Source organism: Chelon labrosus (assembly GCF_963514085.1).
Source record: "Chelon labrosus genome assembly, chromosome: 4".
NCBI classification, from domain to species: domain Eukaryota; kingdom Metazoa; phylum Chordata; class Actinopteri; order Mugiliformes; family Mugilidae; genus Chelon; species Chelon labrosus.
This window is the reverse complement of record NC_140340.1, coordinates 2,062,618-2,080,218: the sequence shown is the minus strand read 5'-3', so window position 1 is coordinate 2,080,218 and position 17,601 is coordinate 2,062,618. Positions and strand designations below refer to the sequence as shown.

Below are 17,601 nucleotides of genomic sequence, written 5' to 3'. Positions count from 1 at the left end.
GCCCCCACGCGTCTCCCCCCGGCTCCTCGCTGGACGGGGCTCAAGCTGAAGAGACGATCGTTTGTCTTTGTCTCTGCGTGGGACGCTCTGTGGTTACAGGACGTTTTTCTCTGATTCTTAATCGCACGTGATTTGGTGCTTTGATAAAGTGCAGTTTTCTGTTTTAGAATATCATAATTTTTCTGGATGATAATGTTTGACTGCTGTTAAATAAAATCTGTGACTCTGGTGAGATCTGTGCAGCTTCAGTGTTTAGAGATGTGAAAATTAAACTGTTAGATTTAAATGGGTCTGATGTGGAGATGATCATTTGGTTGTGGGGGGGGGGGGTCAGAGCCTTCAGTGGGTCCAGGAGCAGATCTGGGGGGGATCTGACCCAGGTTTAGTTTCTTTCTGTTCCCCTCGGCCGACGTCCCGCTACTCACTGACGCCGTGCTCCCACGCCACCTTCGCCTGCTCCTCCTTAGTGGCGGCGATGATGGGCTGGGAGATCTTGCGCGGCATGGGACGGGGTGCGGGCGGGGGCGGCGCAGCGGACTGGCCAGTCAGGGGGTCCTCTTCGGGAATGCAGCCCTCTCTGAGGTAGGGTTTGGGGGGCAGGGCCGGGGGCTCGTGGAGGTGGTAGAGAGGCGGGTGGTGGGGGATGTAGTGGGGGTGGAAGTGTGGGTGGTGGTGGTAGTAGAGGTGTTGCTGGTGAGGCAGCCCGTCCTGCTGTGGAGCTCCAGAGGAGGCCGAACCTGAAACCTGGGGCTGGATCGGCCCCCCTGCCTGCGCTGGGGTAACACCGCCCGGGGCGGAGTGGCTGCGGCAGGGCGGGGGCTTGACTCCGTCCAGGACATCGGGCTCAGAGATGCTGTACCTGACGGGCTGGTAGGGCGGGTCGAGGTCCTCCTGGTCCGTGGTCCAGGCCTGGCTGCTGGGGACGGACTCCAGGGTGTCCGTGCGGCTGGCGGGGGGGTCGGAGGAGGAGGCGCCGAAGTTGCTCTCGCTGAGGGAGGAGACGCCGGAGCTGGCGCTGCCCGACAGCGTGGAGTTACTGCCATCCAGGATGGACTGAGGACTGGTGGGCGAGGCAGGTATAGGGTGCAGGGGGGACTGGAGAGAGAGAGAGAGGGGGGGGGGGGCAGAGGGGGGAGAAGTCACATTTAACTCTTCAAATCATCTGACGACTCTTCTTGTCATCACTCCTCAGGGTTTGTTTTCATTCAGGTCGTTTCTAACGCTGCAGGGTGGTGTTCTCTGAAAGCTTCAACCTCATCTGTTTCATATTCAAAACCCTCAACATAAATATCTTGAAGTGAAGGAAAGGAAACACGATGAATAAACAGTTTGTGTTGAAGTCGTCACGGGGGGAGTTGAGGATGAAGACGAAACAGAAGGTGAGGGACACGGAGCATTAATGGAGGACTGAATCATCTTTGGCAAATAACCTCAAAGATTAGTTTTAGGACATTTTGAAACTTAATTGTGAGATGAGATAAAGATCAGAGCGTTTTCTCTTCCAGTGACTAAGGACAGACGGGGAGGAGTACAGACTAACAGCAGGAGGAAGAGGAGGAGGAGGAGGAGGAGGAGGGTACCTTTCTTAAGGAGCGCGCAGGGAGAGCTGGAGGGAGGTCGCTGACCTGGTGGTGGAAAGCGTCAAAGTGCATCGACAGGTGTTGCCCTACAGGGGGAGACACAGCAGGACTGACTGAGAGAGAGTCACACCCACACAGCTCAGACCAGAGAAGAGGAGGAGGAGGAAGAGGAGGAGGAGAAAGAAAGGCAGTGAAGAAGCAAAGAGAAGGGGAGTGGAGAGAAAGACGGCGTTCATCAATCTGCGTTCTCGTCCGTCTTCTGGTTCTGGTTCAAGACCAAGAACGGTCCAAATGCCAGGAAGCGTTAAGCCCCGCCCCCTTTAAAAAAAAATCTATGACGCATCAGGAAGTAACTGGCGTGGACCAATGGCGTGGACCAGGTGTCCCAACACTAGCGCCCTCTGGTGTTGATGTCTGAAGTGTTTGTTTTCATGCTGGAGGCGGATGATTCATTATTATATTGTAATTAAGTCGTAAAGAGTTTTCATCTCAGTGTTATTACACGTCTGAGGTTATCCAGAGGTCAACTAGAGGTCATCCAGAGGTCATCCAGAGGTCAACTAGGGGTCAACCAGAAACTCTTCTCAGAACTGAACAGCAAACATTTAAAGAACCTCAACTTCCCGTGTCGCGGCCACAAACTCACAAGTTCCTGTTTGACGGCAGAAATGAGACGAGGCAGACGGTCAGAGAGAGGGACGGGAGGTTAAAGGGGAGGAGGGGGGACGGGAGGTTAAAGGGGAGGAGGGGGGACGGGAGGTTAAAGGGGAGGAGGGGGGACGGGAGGTGGAGGTGGAGGAGGGAGATCTCTCAAATCTCTGCTACCGTGAACGTATTCTGATTCTACACACTCAGAGACAGTTAAAGACACAGAGGTTCATTGTGTTTGTGTAGCCGTCTTTGTCCCACGGAGGACGACCGGCTGAGAACCTCCCAGATGGTTCTCAGAGACTCCTTCATTCATGTTTATTTAAATTACAGATGCTGCATTAACAGTTTCTTACACTAGTACTGGTCCTGTAATACTCCTAAACTTTTCTACTGGATTAACTACACAGCAGACGGAGAGCGCCCTCCGTGGGTGGATATGGAACTTGCATCGTCTAAAGTCTGTCCTCATTCCCCGGTTGGCTCCCAGCTCCCTTTGACTGCCTCCAGCTTTACCTCCAGCTCAGTGGTAGCTAACTCCGCTAAAATCTGGACTCAAATTAGGAGAAGCCTAGGCCTCCATAGGGCCTCAGACCTGTCCCCCTTTGGGAGGTCTGTCCTCATGCACTGATTTGACTTTTTAGACTTGCTTTGAGGTCCTCAACTTGAGGACCTTTACGACCATAGGACTGTTTCTGAGCTCTCAAAGAAATCTGTCTTGCCTAAATTCCACCTTTTTCAAGCCTCAGATTCAAAAGTCGACCCCCGGAAACTCTGGTTGATTCGTTATTGGCTCGATCCAGAACAAAAGCGACTAATTTCTAGCATTTACAGCCTTATCAGTCACGGCCCCTTACGGTGTAAAGCGGTACACAAAGCTCAGATTTCTGGCTGTTCATAAAATGTTCTGTAGAAGGATATAATGATATAAACCAAAGTTCATACCAACCGGAACATGTCTTCCATCACTACTGCCCCCCCTCCCTCTCAGAGTGGTACGCTCCATTCCCTCCAGTTTTTTTACACATGCAACAGAAGAATCATCATCTTGTACATTCACTCAGGGAAGTTGGAATATCTAAGACACAGACAGACATGTTTGCAGCAGTAGTTTCATACCGTGAGGGGGGTTGCGTGGGGGGACGGGAGGCGCCATGACACTGCCAACGTGGGCAGAGAGGAAGGGGAGGGCGTCTCTGGTACCGCTGTCCAAACTCCAGCTGCTGGGAGTGGTGAGGACTGCAAGACAGGACGGGACGGATGAGGAGAGGACAGGTTAGATTGATTTCACTTTGATCCGTTTATCTCCGTCGTGCTCCAGCGTGGACGCTCTCGTACCTTTCTCGGCCACAGAGAGGTTGGGGTCGCTGCAGGGTTTACACGGGCCGATCACCTGGTGGAACAGAGCCCGCTGGAAGTTCGTCGGCTGAAAAAAAAAAAAGGAAGAAAGAAGGCGTTGACGGCGGCCGGTTCATTAGGCACACCTGTTCAGCTGCTCATTGACGTAGGAACATGGCAGCAGCTGGGTCAAGACGGCGATGGGTCGATGAGATCTACAGAGAAAGGTCTGAAGTAGAGATGCACCGAAACAATTCGGCCCATTTTCGGCTGAAAATTGCTGCGGTTGTTGCTTGCACGCATTGTTTCGGCAATAAAAGTCCAAAAATTTTAAAAAAATTTATCGCCGAAACAAGATGTTGTGATGATGCAAGCAACAACCACAGCCATATTATCTCTTCTTCAGACGAGGGATGCACCGAAAATTTTTGGCCGAAAAAACGAAAATGCACTTTTGGGCCATTTTTTTTGGGACGAAATTTTTTGGTGCATCCCTGAAGACGAGATGATATCCAGCAGGTGGTCTGGGAGGAAAGACCCCGTTAAAAATGATTCAACTTCTTCTATTCTACAGAGGTTAAATGTATTTACCCCTGTGTGTAGTGTGTATTTAGTTTTTTATGTAGTATTTATACCCCACTTTGTGCTCGGTATGACCCACCCCTCTCCCGCCTTTGTTTTGACTTTGTGTTTGACTCTTGAGCTTTGAACAAGAATTCCTCCATGCAGGACTGTGTGTATGCAAATAAAGTTGTCTCTTGTTGATGTCAGAGGTCAGAGGAGAAGGGTCAGACTGATAGAAAAGCAGAAATAAATGAGGATGAGTCTTGATTCCTGTCGCTTTAAAAATCACGACGACTAATTACAACATGGCCGCCTCCTAGGAGACAGGTGAGGAGCCCAGTGGGTCATCGGTTCATCAAGGGTGTGTAAATACTTCACTAAAGATGAAGTACATACTACTGTGACATGTCAGTCCTGAAATACAACTAAAGTACTACTGCAAACAAAGACATGCTAATGCTAACGCTAGCAGAGGAACGGTCCAAATCCTCTGGACAGCAGTCAGTTAACAACTTCACCAAACGTCCTGTGGTAACAGAGAGAAGGAGGCTGCACATCAACTGATAAAGTTATTAGACCTTTAGCTTTAGGAGTACTATTAAATGCTGGTGCTGAGGTGCTGCCTGTTTTTATACAGGCTATACAGTATGTAGCACATGAGCTGTCTGTTCTCAGCAGATGGATTCAGGTCAACAATAGAGATTTATTAGTTTCTTCTGGGTTTTTATTAGTGACGTCATCAGAGACTAGTCGGTGTCAACTTGACTTCAACAGATGTTTTTAAACCCGCTAGTTCCACCTGAGTCTGGTTTAAAAGCCACAGCCTGCCCGAGTATTGTCTCTGAAGGCGTCCATCCCTTCATGACCTCAGTAGTACTCTATGCAGCAGAGGCAGAACCTTTGGGATGTGGTGGAGCGGGACAAGGACGGGTCTGCAGCGACTCTGTGACGCTGTCAAGTAACGTTAGAAAAGGTTTCCAGCCTGATGCTAGTACTATATCACTATATCTCCTGAATATAGTTGAAACTGAAACTGACACTAGCAGTCATTTGACACGGCTTCAGTTCCTCCTTTTATTTAAACTTTAAAGTAATTAGTGAGAGTGTTTTGGGTCATATTTGAACTTGGAAGTAGGTCACACGTTTCAGTTTCATCATTTGTCTCCACAGAAACCTCCACCCTTCAGTTTCAGACAGTCATACTGAGACAGACAAGCACAGGTTCATCTCACCTGCCCGTTCTCGGTGATGTTGGAGTACATGGCGCTGCTCGGCCTGTCCCGGTGCGGCGGCAGCAGCATCAGCATCTCCCTGTTGTGTCTGTATTTGTCTGGTAGAGAAGGCGAGCCGACTGCAGAGGGACAGACGGGGGGAGATGAGACAAGAGAGTCACAACACCAACAGATGCATGTGTCTGGGAGAAGAATCAAGGGACGCCGTCCTGCGCTGTCTCACCTCTGATAGTGGAGGGGGCGGAGTTTATCATCTGAGAGGGCGCAGAGTGGGTGGAGCTAAGACTGGAGGAGGAGGGGCTTGCCTGCGGCGACAAACGGGAACATTGTAAATATAAAGGCAGAGAAGTTGAGCTGTGAGGAAAGAATATGGATGATGTCACCTCATCTCTTTATAATCACTGATTAGCCGACTGGAAATCGTTTGTGTTGGTCGTCTGAGGCTTTATTGAAGAGTTGTAAGAGGAAAGAGAATCAAACCTGCACCTCTAAGGCTGTTTACGTCGGCCTACGTCAACAGGGACTATGACTATGTGTTGGGTTTCTACTGTTCTGAATTCACAACTCTCCGGGTCAGCAGCTTTTTCTCGACAATTTGAAGTCGAGTCGGTTAAATCAGCAAAATTATATAACTTAGTGGATGGATGCAAGTGTAGTATTAGAGGTTTCTCACATAAATAACTGAAACTTTGTAAAATTATTTATTTTCTCAGTGATTGTTTGACTTGTTAAAATGATCATAAGAGTCCAATAGTGAGACCAACAAGAAGCTGTTTTGTCCAACTGATTATAAATACATTCATCAATAGACAGGATTAGATGTTACAATCCCTTGTGCCAAGATCCCAGGCAAAACACATTTAGAGGCCCTGTCCAACTGAGAAACCCTGACAAAGCTACAGTCATGTGATATGATGATTAACCTACAATCTAAATGAACTAAGTAAATGCTGCTGGCTTGTATGTCCCGCTCAGCAGGTAACCATAGCTACCAAGCAACATGGAGGCATCAGGAACCTGGCCTAAACAACAGCAGTATGCAGCATGTCATTGGGGTTTTCAAGTGGGCACCTCCCGTCACCGATGTTTCGTTAAGTTAGGCCCACGACACCTCGAGAAGGCTTAACAGTGAATTCCAGCGTCCTGGAGTCACCCCCCTCCACACTGACACTGCAAAACCCCGTTTTTCTCACCATTAATATTAGACAACAACTAATATTTCAATAATTAGCCTAGTCCTTTTATGAATCACGACACAAACAAATCTACCGTGGTTCGCCCCGTTGATGGTTAGTTAAATGAAGAGCAAATTGTTATTTCGTTGAGATATTTATCTTTAATACAGCGTCAAGCATTCTCCCGACGCTCCTCTTACACTGACTGACCTGCATGCGGTAGAAGTCCTCGGCGTGCTCCACCACCATGCCGTCGGCCAGGATCAGCAGATTCCCGACGTTCCCCAGCTCGCTGGAGTTGTGAGAGGACAGAGAGGAGGAGGAATTGCGCACTGGTGTCAGAACAGCTATGGGACTGTTGAGGAGGGAATGCAAGCAGAGATAGTAGGAGAGAAAAGGAGGAGGCAGGAGGGACGGAAAGGAGGAGGGATGGGAAAGAGAAGGAGGGGCGAATAAAAAGAGGAAGGGCCGAGCGAGAAGCCGTGCAGAGTAACAAACAAAAAAGGAAGTAGGAGGCCAAAAATAACAGCAGCCCAAATGTGCATGAGGTGATTCAGAGATAATTCAGTGAAAGCATGCCAGAAAGAAAATGTAGCAGGAAGGAAAAGAGAGAGAGAGAGTTTAAGAAAGTGTGAGTGAGGAAACAGTGAAGAAATAACCAAAGCAGATGAGTCAGTGAACAGAGATGAACTGAAGACGTGTGTGTTGATGGTGGAGCGCTTTCTGCAGCGTTTGTCAAATTAAATACTTTTTTAAAATCTTAGTGTCATATTTATTGTATCTTATCTGTTTTTATTCACTGTATCTTATCTTTGTCTTTTATTTTTGTATCTTATTGTATTTTATCTCATTCTATTGTATCTTATCTCTAGTATCTTACTATCGTATTGTGTCTTATTTTATTTAATAGTATTGTATCTTATCCTCATATCGTACTGTATCTTATTGTAACATCGTATTGTATTTTATTGTTGTATTCCATCTTATCTTGTTTTATCTTATCATCGTATCGCATTTAATTGTAATATTGTATCTTACTGTTTGGTATCATTTCGTAATGTAATATCGCATCGTAACGTATCGTATTGCAATATTGCATTATATCCTATTGTACCGTTTTTACATCCTTAATAGCGTGATATCGTATTGTAATATCACATCATAACGTAACTTATTATAAAATCACACCATATCCTATCGTATCGTACTGTATTGTAATATCGTATGGTAATATTGTATTGTATTATCATATTGTAATATCGTACCATATCCTATCGTACCGTATTGTAATATCGTATCGCATCGTAGCGTATGGTATTATAATATCGTAATATCCTATTGTACCGTATCGTAATATCGTATTGTAACATACACTATATTACCAAAAGTATTCGCTCACCCATTCAAATGATCAGAATCAGGTGTTCTAATCACTTGGCCTGGCCCCAGGTGTATAAATTCAAGCAATCAGGCATGCAGACTGTGAAACAAGACATTTGTGAAAGAATGGGCCGCTCTCAGGAGCTCAGTGAATTCCAGCGTGGAACTGTCATAGGATGCCACTTGTGCAACAAATCCAGTCGTGAAATTTCCTCGCTCCTAAATATTCCACAGTCAACTGTCAGCTCTATTATAACAAAATGGAAGCGTTTGGGAAAAACAGCAACTCAGCCACGAAGTGGTAGGCCACGTAAAGTGACGGAGAGGGGTCAGCGGATGCTGAAGCGCATAGTGCAAAGAGGTCGCCGACTTTCTGCACAGTCAATTGCTACAGAGCTACAAACTTCATGTGACCTTCAGATTAGCCCAAGTACAGTACGCAGAGAGCTTCATGGAATGGGTTTCCATGGCCGAGCAGCTGCAGCCAAGCCACACATCACCAAGTGCAATGCAAGGCGTCGGATGCAATGGTGTAAAGCACGCCGCCACTGGCCTCTAGAGCAGTGGAGACGCGTTCTCTGGAGTGATGAATCACGCTTTTCCATCTGGCAATCTGATGGACGAGTCTGGGTTTGGAGGTTGCCAGGAGAACGGTACATTTCAGATTGCATTGTGCCAACTGTGAAATTTGGTGGAGGAGGAATTATGGTATGGGGTTGTTTTTCAGGAGCTGGGCTTGGCCCCTTAGTTCCAGTGAAAGGAACATTGAATGCTTCAGGATACCAAAACATTTTGGACAATTCCATGCTCCCAACCTTGTGGGAACAGTTTGGAGCGGGCCCCTTCCTCTTCCAACATGACTGTGCACCAGTGCACAAAGCAAGGTCCATAAAGACGTGGATGACAGAGTCTGGTGTGGATGAACTTGACTGGCCTGCACAGAGTCCTGACCTGAACCCGATAGAACACCTTTGGGATGAATTAGAGCGGAGACTGAGAGCCAGGCCTTCTCGACCAACATCAGTGTGTGACCTCACCAATGCGCTTTTGGAAGAATGGTCAAAAATTCCTATAAACACTCTCCTCAACCTTGTGGACAGTCTTCCCAGAAGAGTTGAAGCTGTAATAGCTGCAAAAGGTGGACCGACATCATATTGAATTCTATGAGTTAGGAATGGGATGGCACTTCAGTTCATAGAATGAGTAAAGGCAGGTGAGCGAATACTTTTGGTAATATAGTGTATATCGCAATATTGTATCATATCCTATTGTACTGTATCATAATCTCGTACCGTATCGTATCCAATACATCACCTTATCATATCGTAATACCGTATCATATTGTAATAACGTATCGTATCGTATCGTATCATAATATCATATCGTATCATATCGTATCGTAATATCGTATCGCACCGCATCGTATTGTATCGTATTTTCCTGGAAGAGGACGATAATTATATAACTGATAAATGTCCATGACCTGGACACACGTATGGATGACAGTTTATTTCTAGTTTATTCAGTTAATATAATATAAACTTTAAAAAGACATAAAACGTCCTCACAGAGACTCATTCAGTGTCTCAGTGTGGAGGTCCTGGACTGGAGGGGTGGGCCTCCAGACGCCCCGATGAGGACGTGACATGTTAGCGTGGATGGATGAGTGTGAACGGCGATGAAGCATCTTACTGCCTCCCTCTGGGACTGGGACTAGTGTGAGAGCTGCTGACCTGTGTCGGTGCATCAGTTTGAAGCTCTCAGGGCTCATGGGGCTGTGAGAGGCCAGGATCCCACGGGCAGCGCTGACTCCGGCCTTGTCCAAACCAGGAAGACCCTGCAACGCCACACAGAAGCACCGCTCTGATATTCACACTGGCTGCAGGTTTAGAGTTTAGAGTCCTCTTCTAAACCTGCAGCCACTGAGTCGGGGGATGTCTTTCTGCACTCACATGACAGAGGCTGCTCCTCATCATCTGGAACTGATCGATCAGCTTCTTGTGCAGGGGACGCATTTCTGGGTGCACCAGCTTCTCGTGCACGGCCAGGCCGACGCCGAGGATGTGAACCTGTGGGGAAACACCAGCAGAACAACGCTGGTCACTGAGAATCCAGCTGTTTGAGGGAGTCCGCTATCATGTCTGTGTTCACAGCTGTTCAAGAGCCCTGAACAGAGCAGCACACTGCTAGCTAAGCTAAGCTAAGCTAAGCTAAGCTAACTACTGTTAACCGTCAACTGAAGAACAAACTAAATAATGTGATGCTAGTGGAGGTTACTTGATTCAAATGTATTTCTTCTATAGTCAAGACCAGACTAGCAGCATTTATTTAGCTATTTAATATTTTTATTTTAGGATTTTTTTTCGTTTTTTCAAAAACTACCGCCAAGATGTTCCTGTCGTACTTTGGATTTTAATTTGAGAACTAATTCTCTGCATATTCACGTTCAGATATTATTTTTCTTTTGTCCTGCAGAATGTCTGCCGGTATTGTTGTTGTATGTTTCTTAAATCCTTGTTAAATTATTGCCTCATCTTTAAATGTCGTCAAAAGACTCAAACTGAAAACGAGCTGAATCGCACAACTTCTATTGTGGGTTTGTGTTAGTCAGAAATTGAGTAACAGCACGGGTCTCTTTGGAAATAAGCTAAGCTAGTAGTCAACCAACTATGTAGTTAGTCAGCCAGCTATGAGTCAACGTGTTTCAACTTCCAACAGCTGATGTTAAATAATTCCTTTGACTGAATTCACCAGAACAGAAAAGACAAGACAAGTCGTCTGAGCGGATGTTGTGCAGGAGGAAGGAGGAGGAAGAAGATTCATTCTGGACCAATCACAGCTGTAGATGTTGATCTGCGTTGCCATGAGAAGCAGCAGACGGGTGAATTCATAAACCTGCGCTGACTGTATTTAACTCAGTGGCTTCTAGATGGTGATTTCCAGGCCTGGGGTCGTAGTTAAGGAGGTCTCACCTGCTCCTGCATCAGGTCTTTGAGCTGGGTGATCTTCTCGGTGTCTTCAGGGTGGCTGGTGATGTACTCCTTATCAAAGAAAGCCTAGAGACGAAGATAAGAACCAAGACACCGGCTTTACAACTTCCTCAACACATCATTACATAATCAAAGTTCATTCTAGGGCCTTTTAGATTCTTGTTGATATACATGACTCAATAAAAACCACCAGTGTGTGAACATGACTGTGCTCAGTAACAGCTAACGTCATCTGGACTGAGTCAGTCACTAAACTATGAAACACAAATCTGTTTCAGTAGAGGACATGGTTTAAAATGCTCTACAAGAACCTTTAGAAACATCCAAACGATGCTCCTTCACCTCACTCATAAAACCAACAACATCCTGGTTCTATAAATGAACCGGCGTCTCTGACCTCCTGGTATCTGGCGATGCCTCCGTTGACGGCGGCGTCGATGACTCCGTTCAGCGTCATGCTGAGCAGGTTGATGTTGCCGTGAAGCTGCTTGTGTTGGTACTGGCTGATCAGCGTCCGCAGCTCCTGGTTCTTGTTCTCCACCACGGAGATGGCGTTCTCTAACGGACTCACCTCCACCTGAGACAGAGAGGCAGAGTCGGGATGAGGAATCAGTTCATGCTTCATAAACAGCACCAGGGAGGAGATGTTCACTCATTGTGGATTAAACCTAAAAGGATGAAGAAAGTTCAGACATTATTGCAGCAAACTACACCCATCAGCCATAACATTATGACCACCTCCTGGACTCCTCTAGAGCTCTGAAGTTGAGCTGTGGTATCTGGATCCAAGATGCATGGACACCCTGACTGGTCTGCAGCTCCACAGCCCCAAACTAAACAACCTGTGATCCACTGAGTGTTCTGACTCCTTTCTATCAGAACCAGCATCAACTTCTTCAGCAGTCTGAGCTCCAGTAGGTTCTCCTCTGGTTCTCCTCCTTCCTTGGACCTCTGTTGATAGATACTGACCACTGCAGACCAGGAACATGGAGATGTTCTGATCCAGTGGTCTAGACGTCACAGTCTGGTCCTATTTCCTGCTTCTAACGTCAACTTTGAGGATAAAACGTTCAACTTGCCGCCTGATAAATCCACCCACTGACAGGAGCCAGCGGTCATAATGTTATGGCTGATCAGAGTACAGCGGTTTCACTCACCAGTTCTCTCTTGTCCACCTCAAACCAGCGTGAAATCCCCGGCAGAGGGTGGGTGAGGATCAGAGTCGTCCTCTCGATCCACAGACTCTGAAACCAACAACACAACGACGAGTTTGACACAACTTCAGCGACGCAGAGCGACGGATGGAGCAATTAATCATCATTTAATCAGAGTTTAATCAGGATGAAGGGGTGAAAACTCAAACAGATCCAGTTGGCTTTGGTTTTCTGGAAACGCTATGACCTGGACGACGTTTATTAAACCTGCCCATCTCAGATGTCTGGTAACACCTCCAACCAATCATTTAAGACATTTAAACTAAATCAGATGATGTCTATGACTGCTGTTGATCTTCTCTCCATCTCCACATTAAGCCCCGCCCACACGATCTGATTGGCCCAGCAGATCTTTGCTGGAGCAGAATCAGTTCCCACCAGAGAGACTCCAGATTCTCGTCCTCCATTCAGCTTCCAGTCAGTTTCAGCTGATGGACGTCTAAACAACCAGTAACACTACAACCTGTCCCCAGCCCACCTTGAACTCATTGTCTCTGTCTTTGGGTCCTTTGTGGAAGGGCCGGTCGTAACGGAATCGCCGAACGTTGTTCACCCGATAGAAGCTCTTGATGCGGTCCGGTACTCGGTCCATCTGGAGGACGCTGACGCTGTCCGGGACCGGCGTGACCGCGTAGATCTGGAGGTCTGAGCCGCGAAGGAGGGCGGTCAAAGATTTAACTGAACGAATGAATGAATTAATTAATTAATGAATGGGTCGGTCACAGATTGACATCAGGACAAACACACAGGGGTGAAAAGTGAAGGATACACTGAGCGTCACACTGCAGGATGGCCTCATCTGGCTGATTCGGGTGCTGCATTGCGATTGCTTGGGGGAATTCTCCCAGCATCCTTTGCTGGAAGGCCTCTAACCGTTCGTAGTCGTGGCCCCGGCAGACAAACTCTTTGTTCTGGTGCCAAACAAAAAACGGTGTTTAACAGACCCAGAGGTTTAGTCGTCAGATCCAAGACATTCAAAGTGTTTACAGGTTTTTACATTCTTCAGAATTTACCACTTTTGGGTTCTAACTTTGTCTACTCTCAAGACTTGTGTGAACATCTGCTGATGTTTTGACTCATGCTTATGCAGAAATGTAGGAAGGTTTTCAGGCAGCCATCTTGGATCAGTTCGACTCAAATGACCTGCAGAACAGATGACTCACTCTGAGGAAGAAAGGGAACTTCCTGCCGTAGAACCCCACCCTGAAGAACTCAGGCTCCAGGCGCTGCTGCTCCATAATGTTGTCATAATACGCCGCCTCCATTTTCTACACGACATGTAAAACAAAGTTTAACAGACGTCGGACGAGACGTGAGCGACGACTCGGAGAGAACAACGCTCACCCGTATCCAGCTGAGGCTCTGGTAGTCGTACAGGGATTCATACTGGAAGGCCAGCTCCCGGCACAGAGGAATACCGTACTCCCAGCACTGGAAGACACAAATCATTCACAACACAATCATTTAGAAAGAGTTTAAGAAGCTGCATCAGAAAACTGTTGAACATGTTCTTCAAGAATAAAGTTCAACAGGTGAATCATGTGGTCAGTTTGTCAAGCTGAGTCAGGATTAGCGCTTCATGATAAAATAAAATCAAATAAAATCAACCTTTAAAGCAAAACGGAACAAGTCTTGAGAATATTTTTAGTAGGGGTGGGACTCGATTAAAAAAAATTAATCTAATCAATTATAGGCTTTGTAATTAATTAATCTCGATTAATCTCGATTAATCGCATTTTAATCTCGTAACAATATTTGCCCCAAAAAGCAACATTTTTTAATTTGAATGTATTTTAGTGGACGACTGAATCAAATAATAGACACAGACATCTCTTTTAATGTCTGAAAAAATGCATTTAATTGCATTTCAATTCAAAACAGTAGAAAAAGAAAGAAAATACTCCCGAATATTCCAGAACTGAACAGATCTAAAGTTAAAGTGACATTTTAAGCACTTTTGCAGAACAGTATTGACTTTAAATGGTAAAAAAAAAAAAAAACAGCTTGGCCTGCCGACACGTCTTGTCTTGTCGGACCGGGGCTGCTAGCGCTAACAGCTCCGGTGTTATCTGTGCCCACCGCAACATGCTTTGGATTTAGATGGCACCGTAGGGTTGAAGATCTTCAGGGGTATGCAGACTTTTGCACAAAACTCTGTTTTTATCAAAGCTTCCATCAGGTAGTTTTTTTTTAAATAAAATTTTCCTTCCATCAGTAACATGCTTTCTGATGTTAGCCGTTAGCCGAGCTCTGACGTGCATCAGTGTAATCAGTGTACCAGGAAATCGTGCACTGGCGAAAGTTCCACGTTGTTTGGAATGAAAACTGTGATTAGACGCGTTCATATTTTTAACTTAAGTTTTTTGTAATTAACAAAATTTTTAGGTAATAAAAGTACAAAAAAATTAAAAAATGCAGCTTCATAGTCCAGGAGGTACATTCTTTGTTTTGAGTATTTTGCTCAGATGAAAGGTTTTACTGTTGTCCAGGAGGTTTGACTGTACGAGAATCAGAAGGACTTTGATTCTGAGTCAGAAGTATCAGAAGTTGGGGAATAAATTAACGTCAGCAAAAGAAAAACAGATCAGTTTGTGGTCCTCGCATTAAAACAGGAATAATAACTGAATGATCTGAGAGGACCTGGTTGATCTGTCAGGTTGTGGGACCTCTAGACTGACTGCTTTTGGACCGGGACGCCTCGTTTTTTTTTTTTAGAAAAGGAAGAAGCTGATTGTGGTGACAAGTGTTCGGGACACTTGTTGCTACAGGGACATGGTTTTGGTTCATGGCAGAACTAACGATGTCTTAGAGTCTTAGTGTGTGCAGCTCTGTTACCACCAAGCTCTTCTCTTGTGCAGAGTGTGTGTGTGTGTGTGTGTGGGTGTGTGGGTGTGTGTGTGTGTGTGTGACCTCTGACCTTTCCCTTGTTGAAGTAGTGGATGACTTTGCGACAGAGCCCCTCCTTGCGGTGCCACTCGGTCTGAGCGGGATAATGCAGGAACTCTTTCAGCGGTCGCTCGTCCCAGTGCAGCAGCTCCCAGTAGAGCAGCAGGGTGAACGCAGCCTCTGCAGAGACAGACGGACAGACGGACAAACGGACGGAGACTCTGTCAGGACTGTAGGCGTGAACACGTGCCGCTACGTGTCTTTTAGTTTAGCAGCCGTACCTGTGTAGTTCTCAGCCTGCAGGTGCATGTCACACAGCTTGTGGATGTAGCGGATGTACATCTCCTCCTTGTTGATCTCCGACTTGTAGAAATTCTGCAAGGAAACAACAAAAAAAGACGCTCAACGTAGGCTCTGTGTTCATTCACCTCTTCAGCGCGGTGGTCCAGGTCTTACCAGGAGGTTAACGGTGCAGCCGATCTTCTTATTCTCTGTCTCGTCTCCCTTCATGCAGTCCCTGAAGAAAAGAAGAATAAATTAACTTCTTCAAATAAGACTCACTGATGGCTCCCACAGGTTTCTTTCTTAAGCAGTGGCTAGTTTGAACGTTCAGGGCTAGAGGGGAGCCTTTGGGAGCTGGCCTGAGTTGGGACCGGCCCATCAAGTTTAGTTTAAATCCAACAGCACATGCAGTTTACTGAGTGTCTGTTCTGTCTTTTACCGGTAGTCCAGCAGCCGCTCCATCAGCCGCGTGACAGAAGTAACGAATGAAATCCCCGTCTCCCTCCACGTCTCCTGCTCGATCTTCTCCAACAGGCTTCAAAGGAAAAGGAACGCAGAACATTAAGACACTGTTCAGTGTTATTATTATTATTATTATTATTATGAGATGAGACGTCAAAGTTCCTTTAATTAGTTTAATGCATGATAAACGCATGCACCATCTGAGATAAAGTTAGGGTGCAGCAGGAAATGTTGGAACAAACGTCCTTAAACAGGATTAGATAAAGAAACTGGTCTTTAAAGTCCCGCCAGACGGTTCAGTCACTGACTGCATTTGATCGGAGTGACCGCCAGAATACGAGTTTTAAAAACCAGAGCAGAGCTGTTCATGGTTCTGATCATAGACGGTATAAAGATGGACGGAGGAACAGCTCCTTTAAAGTGAAGCTAAAAGAAGTAGAGCTCCCCCTGGTGTCTGGCTGCAGTATATGTCATAAGCTCCGCCTCCTCCATGTTAGTGGGCGAGACTTGGGACAAACTAAAACACTAAAATACACGTCAAATACATTTTTTCAAGGATGGTTTCTGTCATTTTAGGTAGTTAATATAATGTTGATGAATGTTCAAGATTAAATTTTTTGGATGAGTTTTGTTTTAGTTAGTTATTTGACGCTATAGAAACAGGATGTGACATAATGATGACCACCAGTTGCCATGCCAACCGCTCTGTAAAGTGTCCCGTAGGACATTTTTGTTTTAAACAAATCCATCATGTCCTTGTAACAGGTGGAGGTAGAGCAGAGCGTAGTATTAATTAAACTAAAACATGAGTGAGTCTGGAGGAAGTGTGGGCGGGGCATCAATATCACGGCTCCACGTGGCTCCGCCCTCAGACCGTACTGATCAGACTCTGGATCCAAACTCACAAGATGGCGCAGACCTGCCAACCTTGAAGAAATTTTATGAGTACAACCCCCCCCCCCCACATCGCCCCCCCCACGTCATGTCACTTTATGATGATGAGGCCTCATAAGCGTTTTCCAGTTTTACATGGAGCAGTACCAGTTTACGCCACACGGCGGCGCCTCCTTTGTTTTCATCGCTTAGTTCAGCGTGTGTCACTCTTTAATCCGTCTCTTTTTTTTTTTTTTTTTTACTTCCTCCATCTCCGTAATGTGGACGCAGGTGAAGGCCACAAGCCACGAACGTTTTATTATCTGTTATTATAGTGTTCTGTAATGAGCCGTGAGACCAGCTTTATATGGTTCTGTTTAATAAATGTATTGAGCTGAAATCCCTCCACTTCGTCTCCTGCCTTGTTACAACATGTTCAAGCATACTACTAGCAGACGAGGCTAAGCTTCTCTCCATTTCCCAAGTGGACAACGAGGTTCATGTGACAGAAGAAGTCTCGAATCCAAAAGGAGGCAAAAATTCATAACGCTAACAAACGTTACGTGACGATAAAATCTCCCCGCTTCACCTGCGCTGTACGACAGGACCATACCCGGTGCAGCAACACATTACAAACCAGGCTGAACACCGGATTCCACTTCCAGGTCTCATTTGTAGTTTAATTTCGGCGTACTGCTAATAGTTATATTTAATAAAGAACTACACAGAACACACGGAACTAATTGTGAATGCCACCGACGCATTGAACGAAATGCGAATGAAGCGGTAAATGCACGTAAGGATTTAAGACTTGACGAAATGTAATTTAAGACCTACGATGCAAAATATGCTCAATTTAGCTGGTGCGGCTTATATTCAGGTGCACCTTATAGTCCGGAAAATACGGTATGTTTCGGGGGGGCTGGGAAGTGTTTGTGTGTAGTAGGCTACCGTGTTCGTTACCTGTTGCCCGGCGG

The 17,601-nt window shown here is 46.1% G+C and overlaps 1 protein-coding gene across 4 annotated transcripts in view; it reads right to left on the bottom strand.

The window, feature by feature from the left end:
* Positions 1–417: 417 nt before the first annotated feature.
* Positions 418–17,601, bottom strand: part of LOC311486613 (dedicator of cytokinesis protein 3-like) — a gene marked incomplete at both ends in the record, with an annotated part of 193,724 nt that continues 176,540 nt past the window's right edge. The window contains 20 exons of one of the 4 annotated variants that reach the window (XM_084542524.1): positions 418–1,095; positions 1,581–1,666; positions 3,348–3,467; positions 3,567–3,654; positions 5,363–5,481; positions 5,586–5,716; positions 6,740–6,892; positions 9,651–9,754; positions 9,870–9,986; positions 10,890–10,973; positions 11,305–11,484; positions 12,065–12,151; positions 12,600–12,766; positions 12,891–13,032; positions 13,285–13,389; positions 13,466–13,552; positions 15,039–15,187; positions 15,289–15,382; positions 15,464–15,524; positions 15,729–15,824. In XM_084542524.1, the coding sequence (XP_084398650.1) occupies positions 418–1,095; positions 1,581–1,666; positions 3,348–3,467; positions 3,567–3,654; positions 5,363–5,481; positions 5,586–5,716; positions 6,740–6,892; positions 9,651–9,754; positions 9,870–9,986; positions 10,890–10,973; positions 11,305–11,484; positions 12,065–12,151; positions 12,600–12,766; positions 12,891–13,032; positions 13,285–13,389; positions 13,466–13,552; positions 15,039–15,187; positions 15,289–15,382; positions 15,464–15,524; positions 15,729–15,824 (2,848 nt within the window). The remainder of the gene's footprint in view (positions 1,096–1,580; positions 1,667–3,347; positions 3,468–3,566; positions 3,655–5,362; positions 5,482–5,585; positions 5,717–6,739; positions 6,893–9,650; positions 9,755–9,869; positions 9,987–10,889; positions 10,974–11,304; positions 11,485–12,064; positions 12,152–12,599; positions 12,767–12,890; positions 13,033–13,284; positions 13,390–13,465; positions 13,553–15,038; positions 15,188–15,288; positions 15,383–15,463; positions 15,525–15,728; positions 15,825–17,601) is intronic. The other 3 variants (XM_084542525.1, XM_084542526.1, XM_084542527.1) reach the window with 3 other exon arrangements.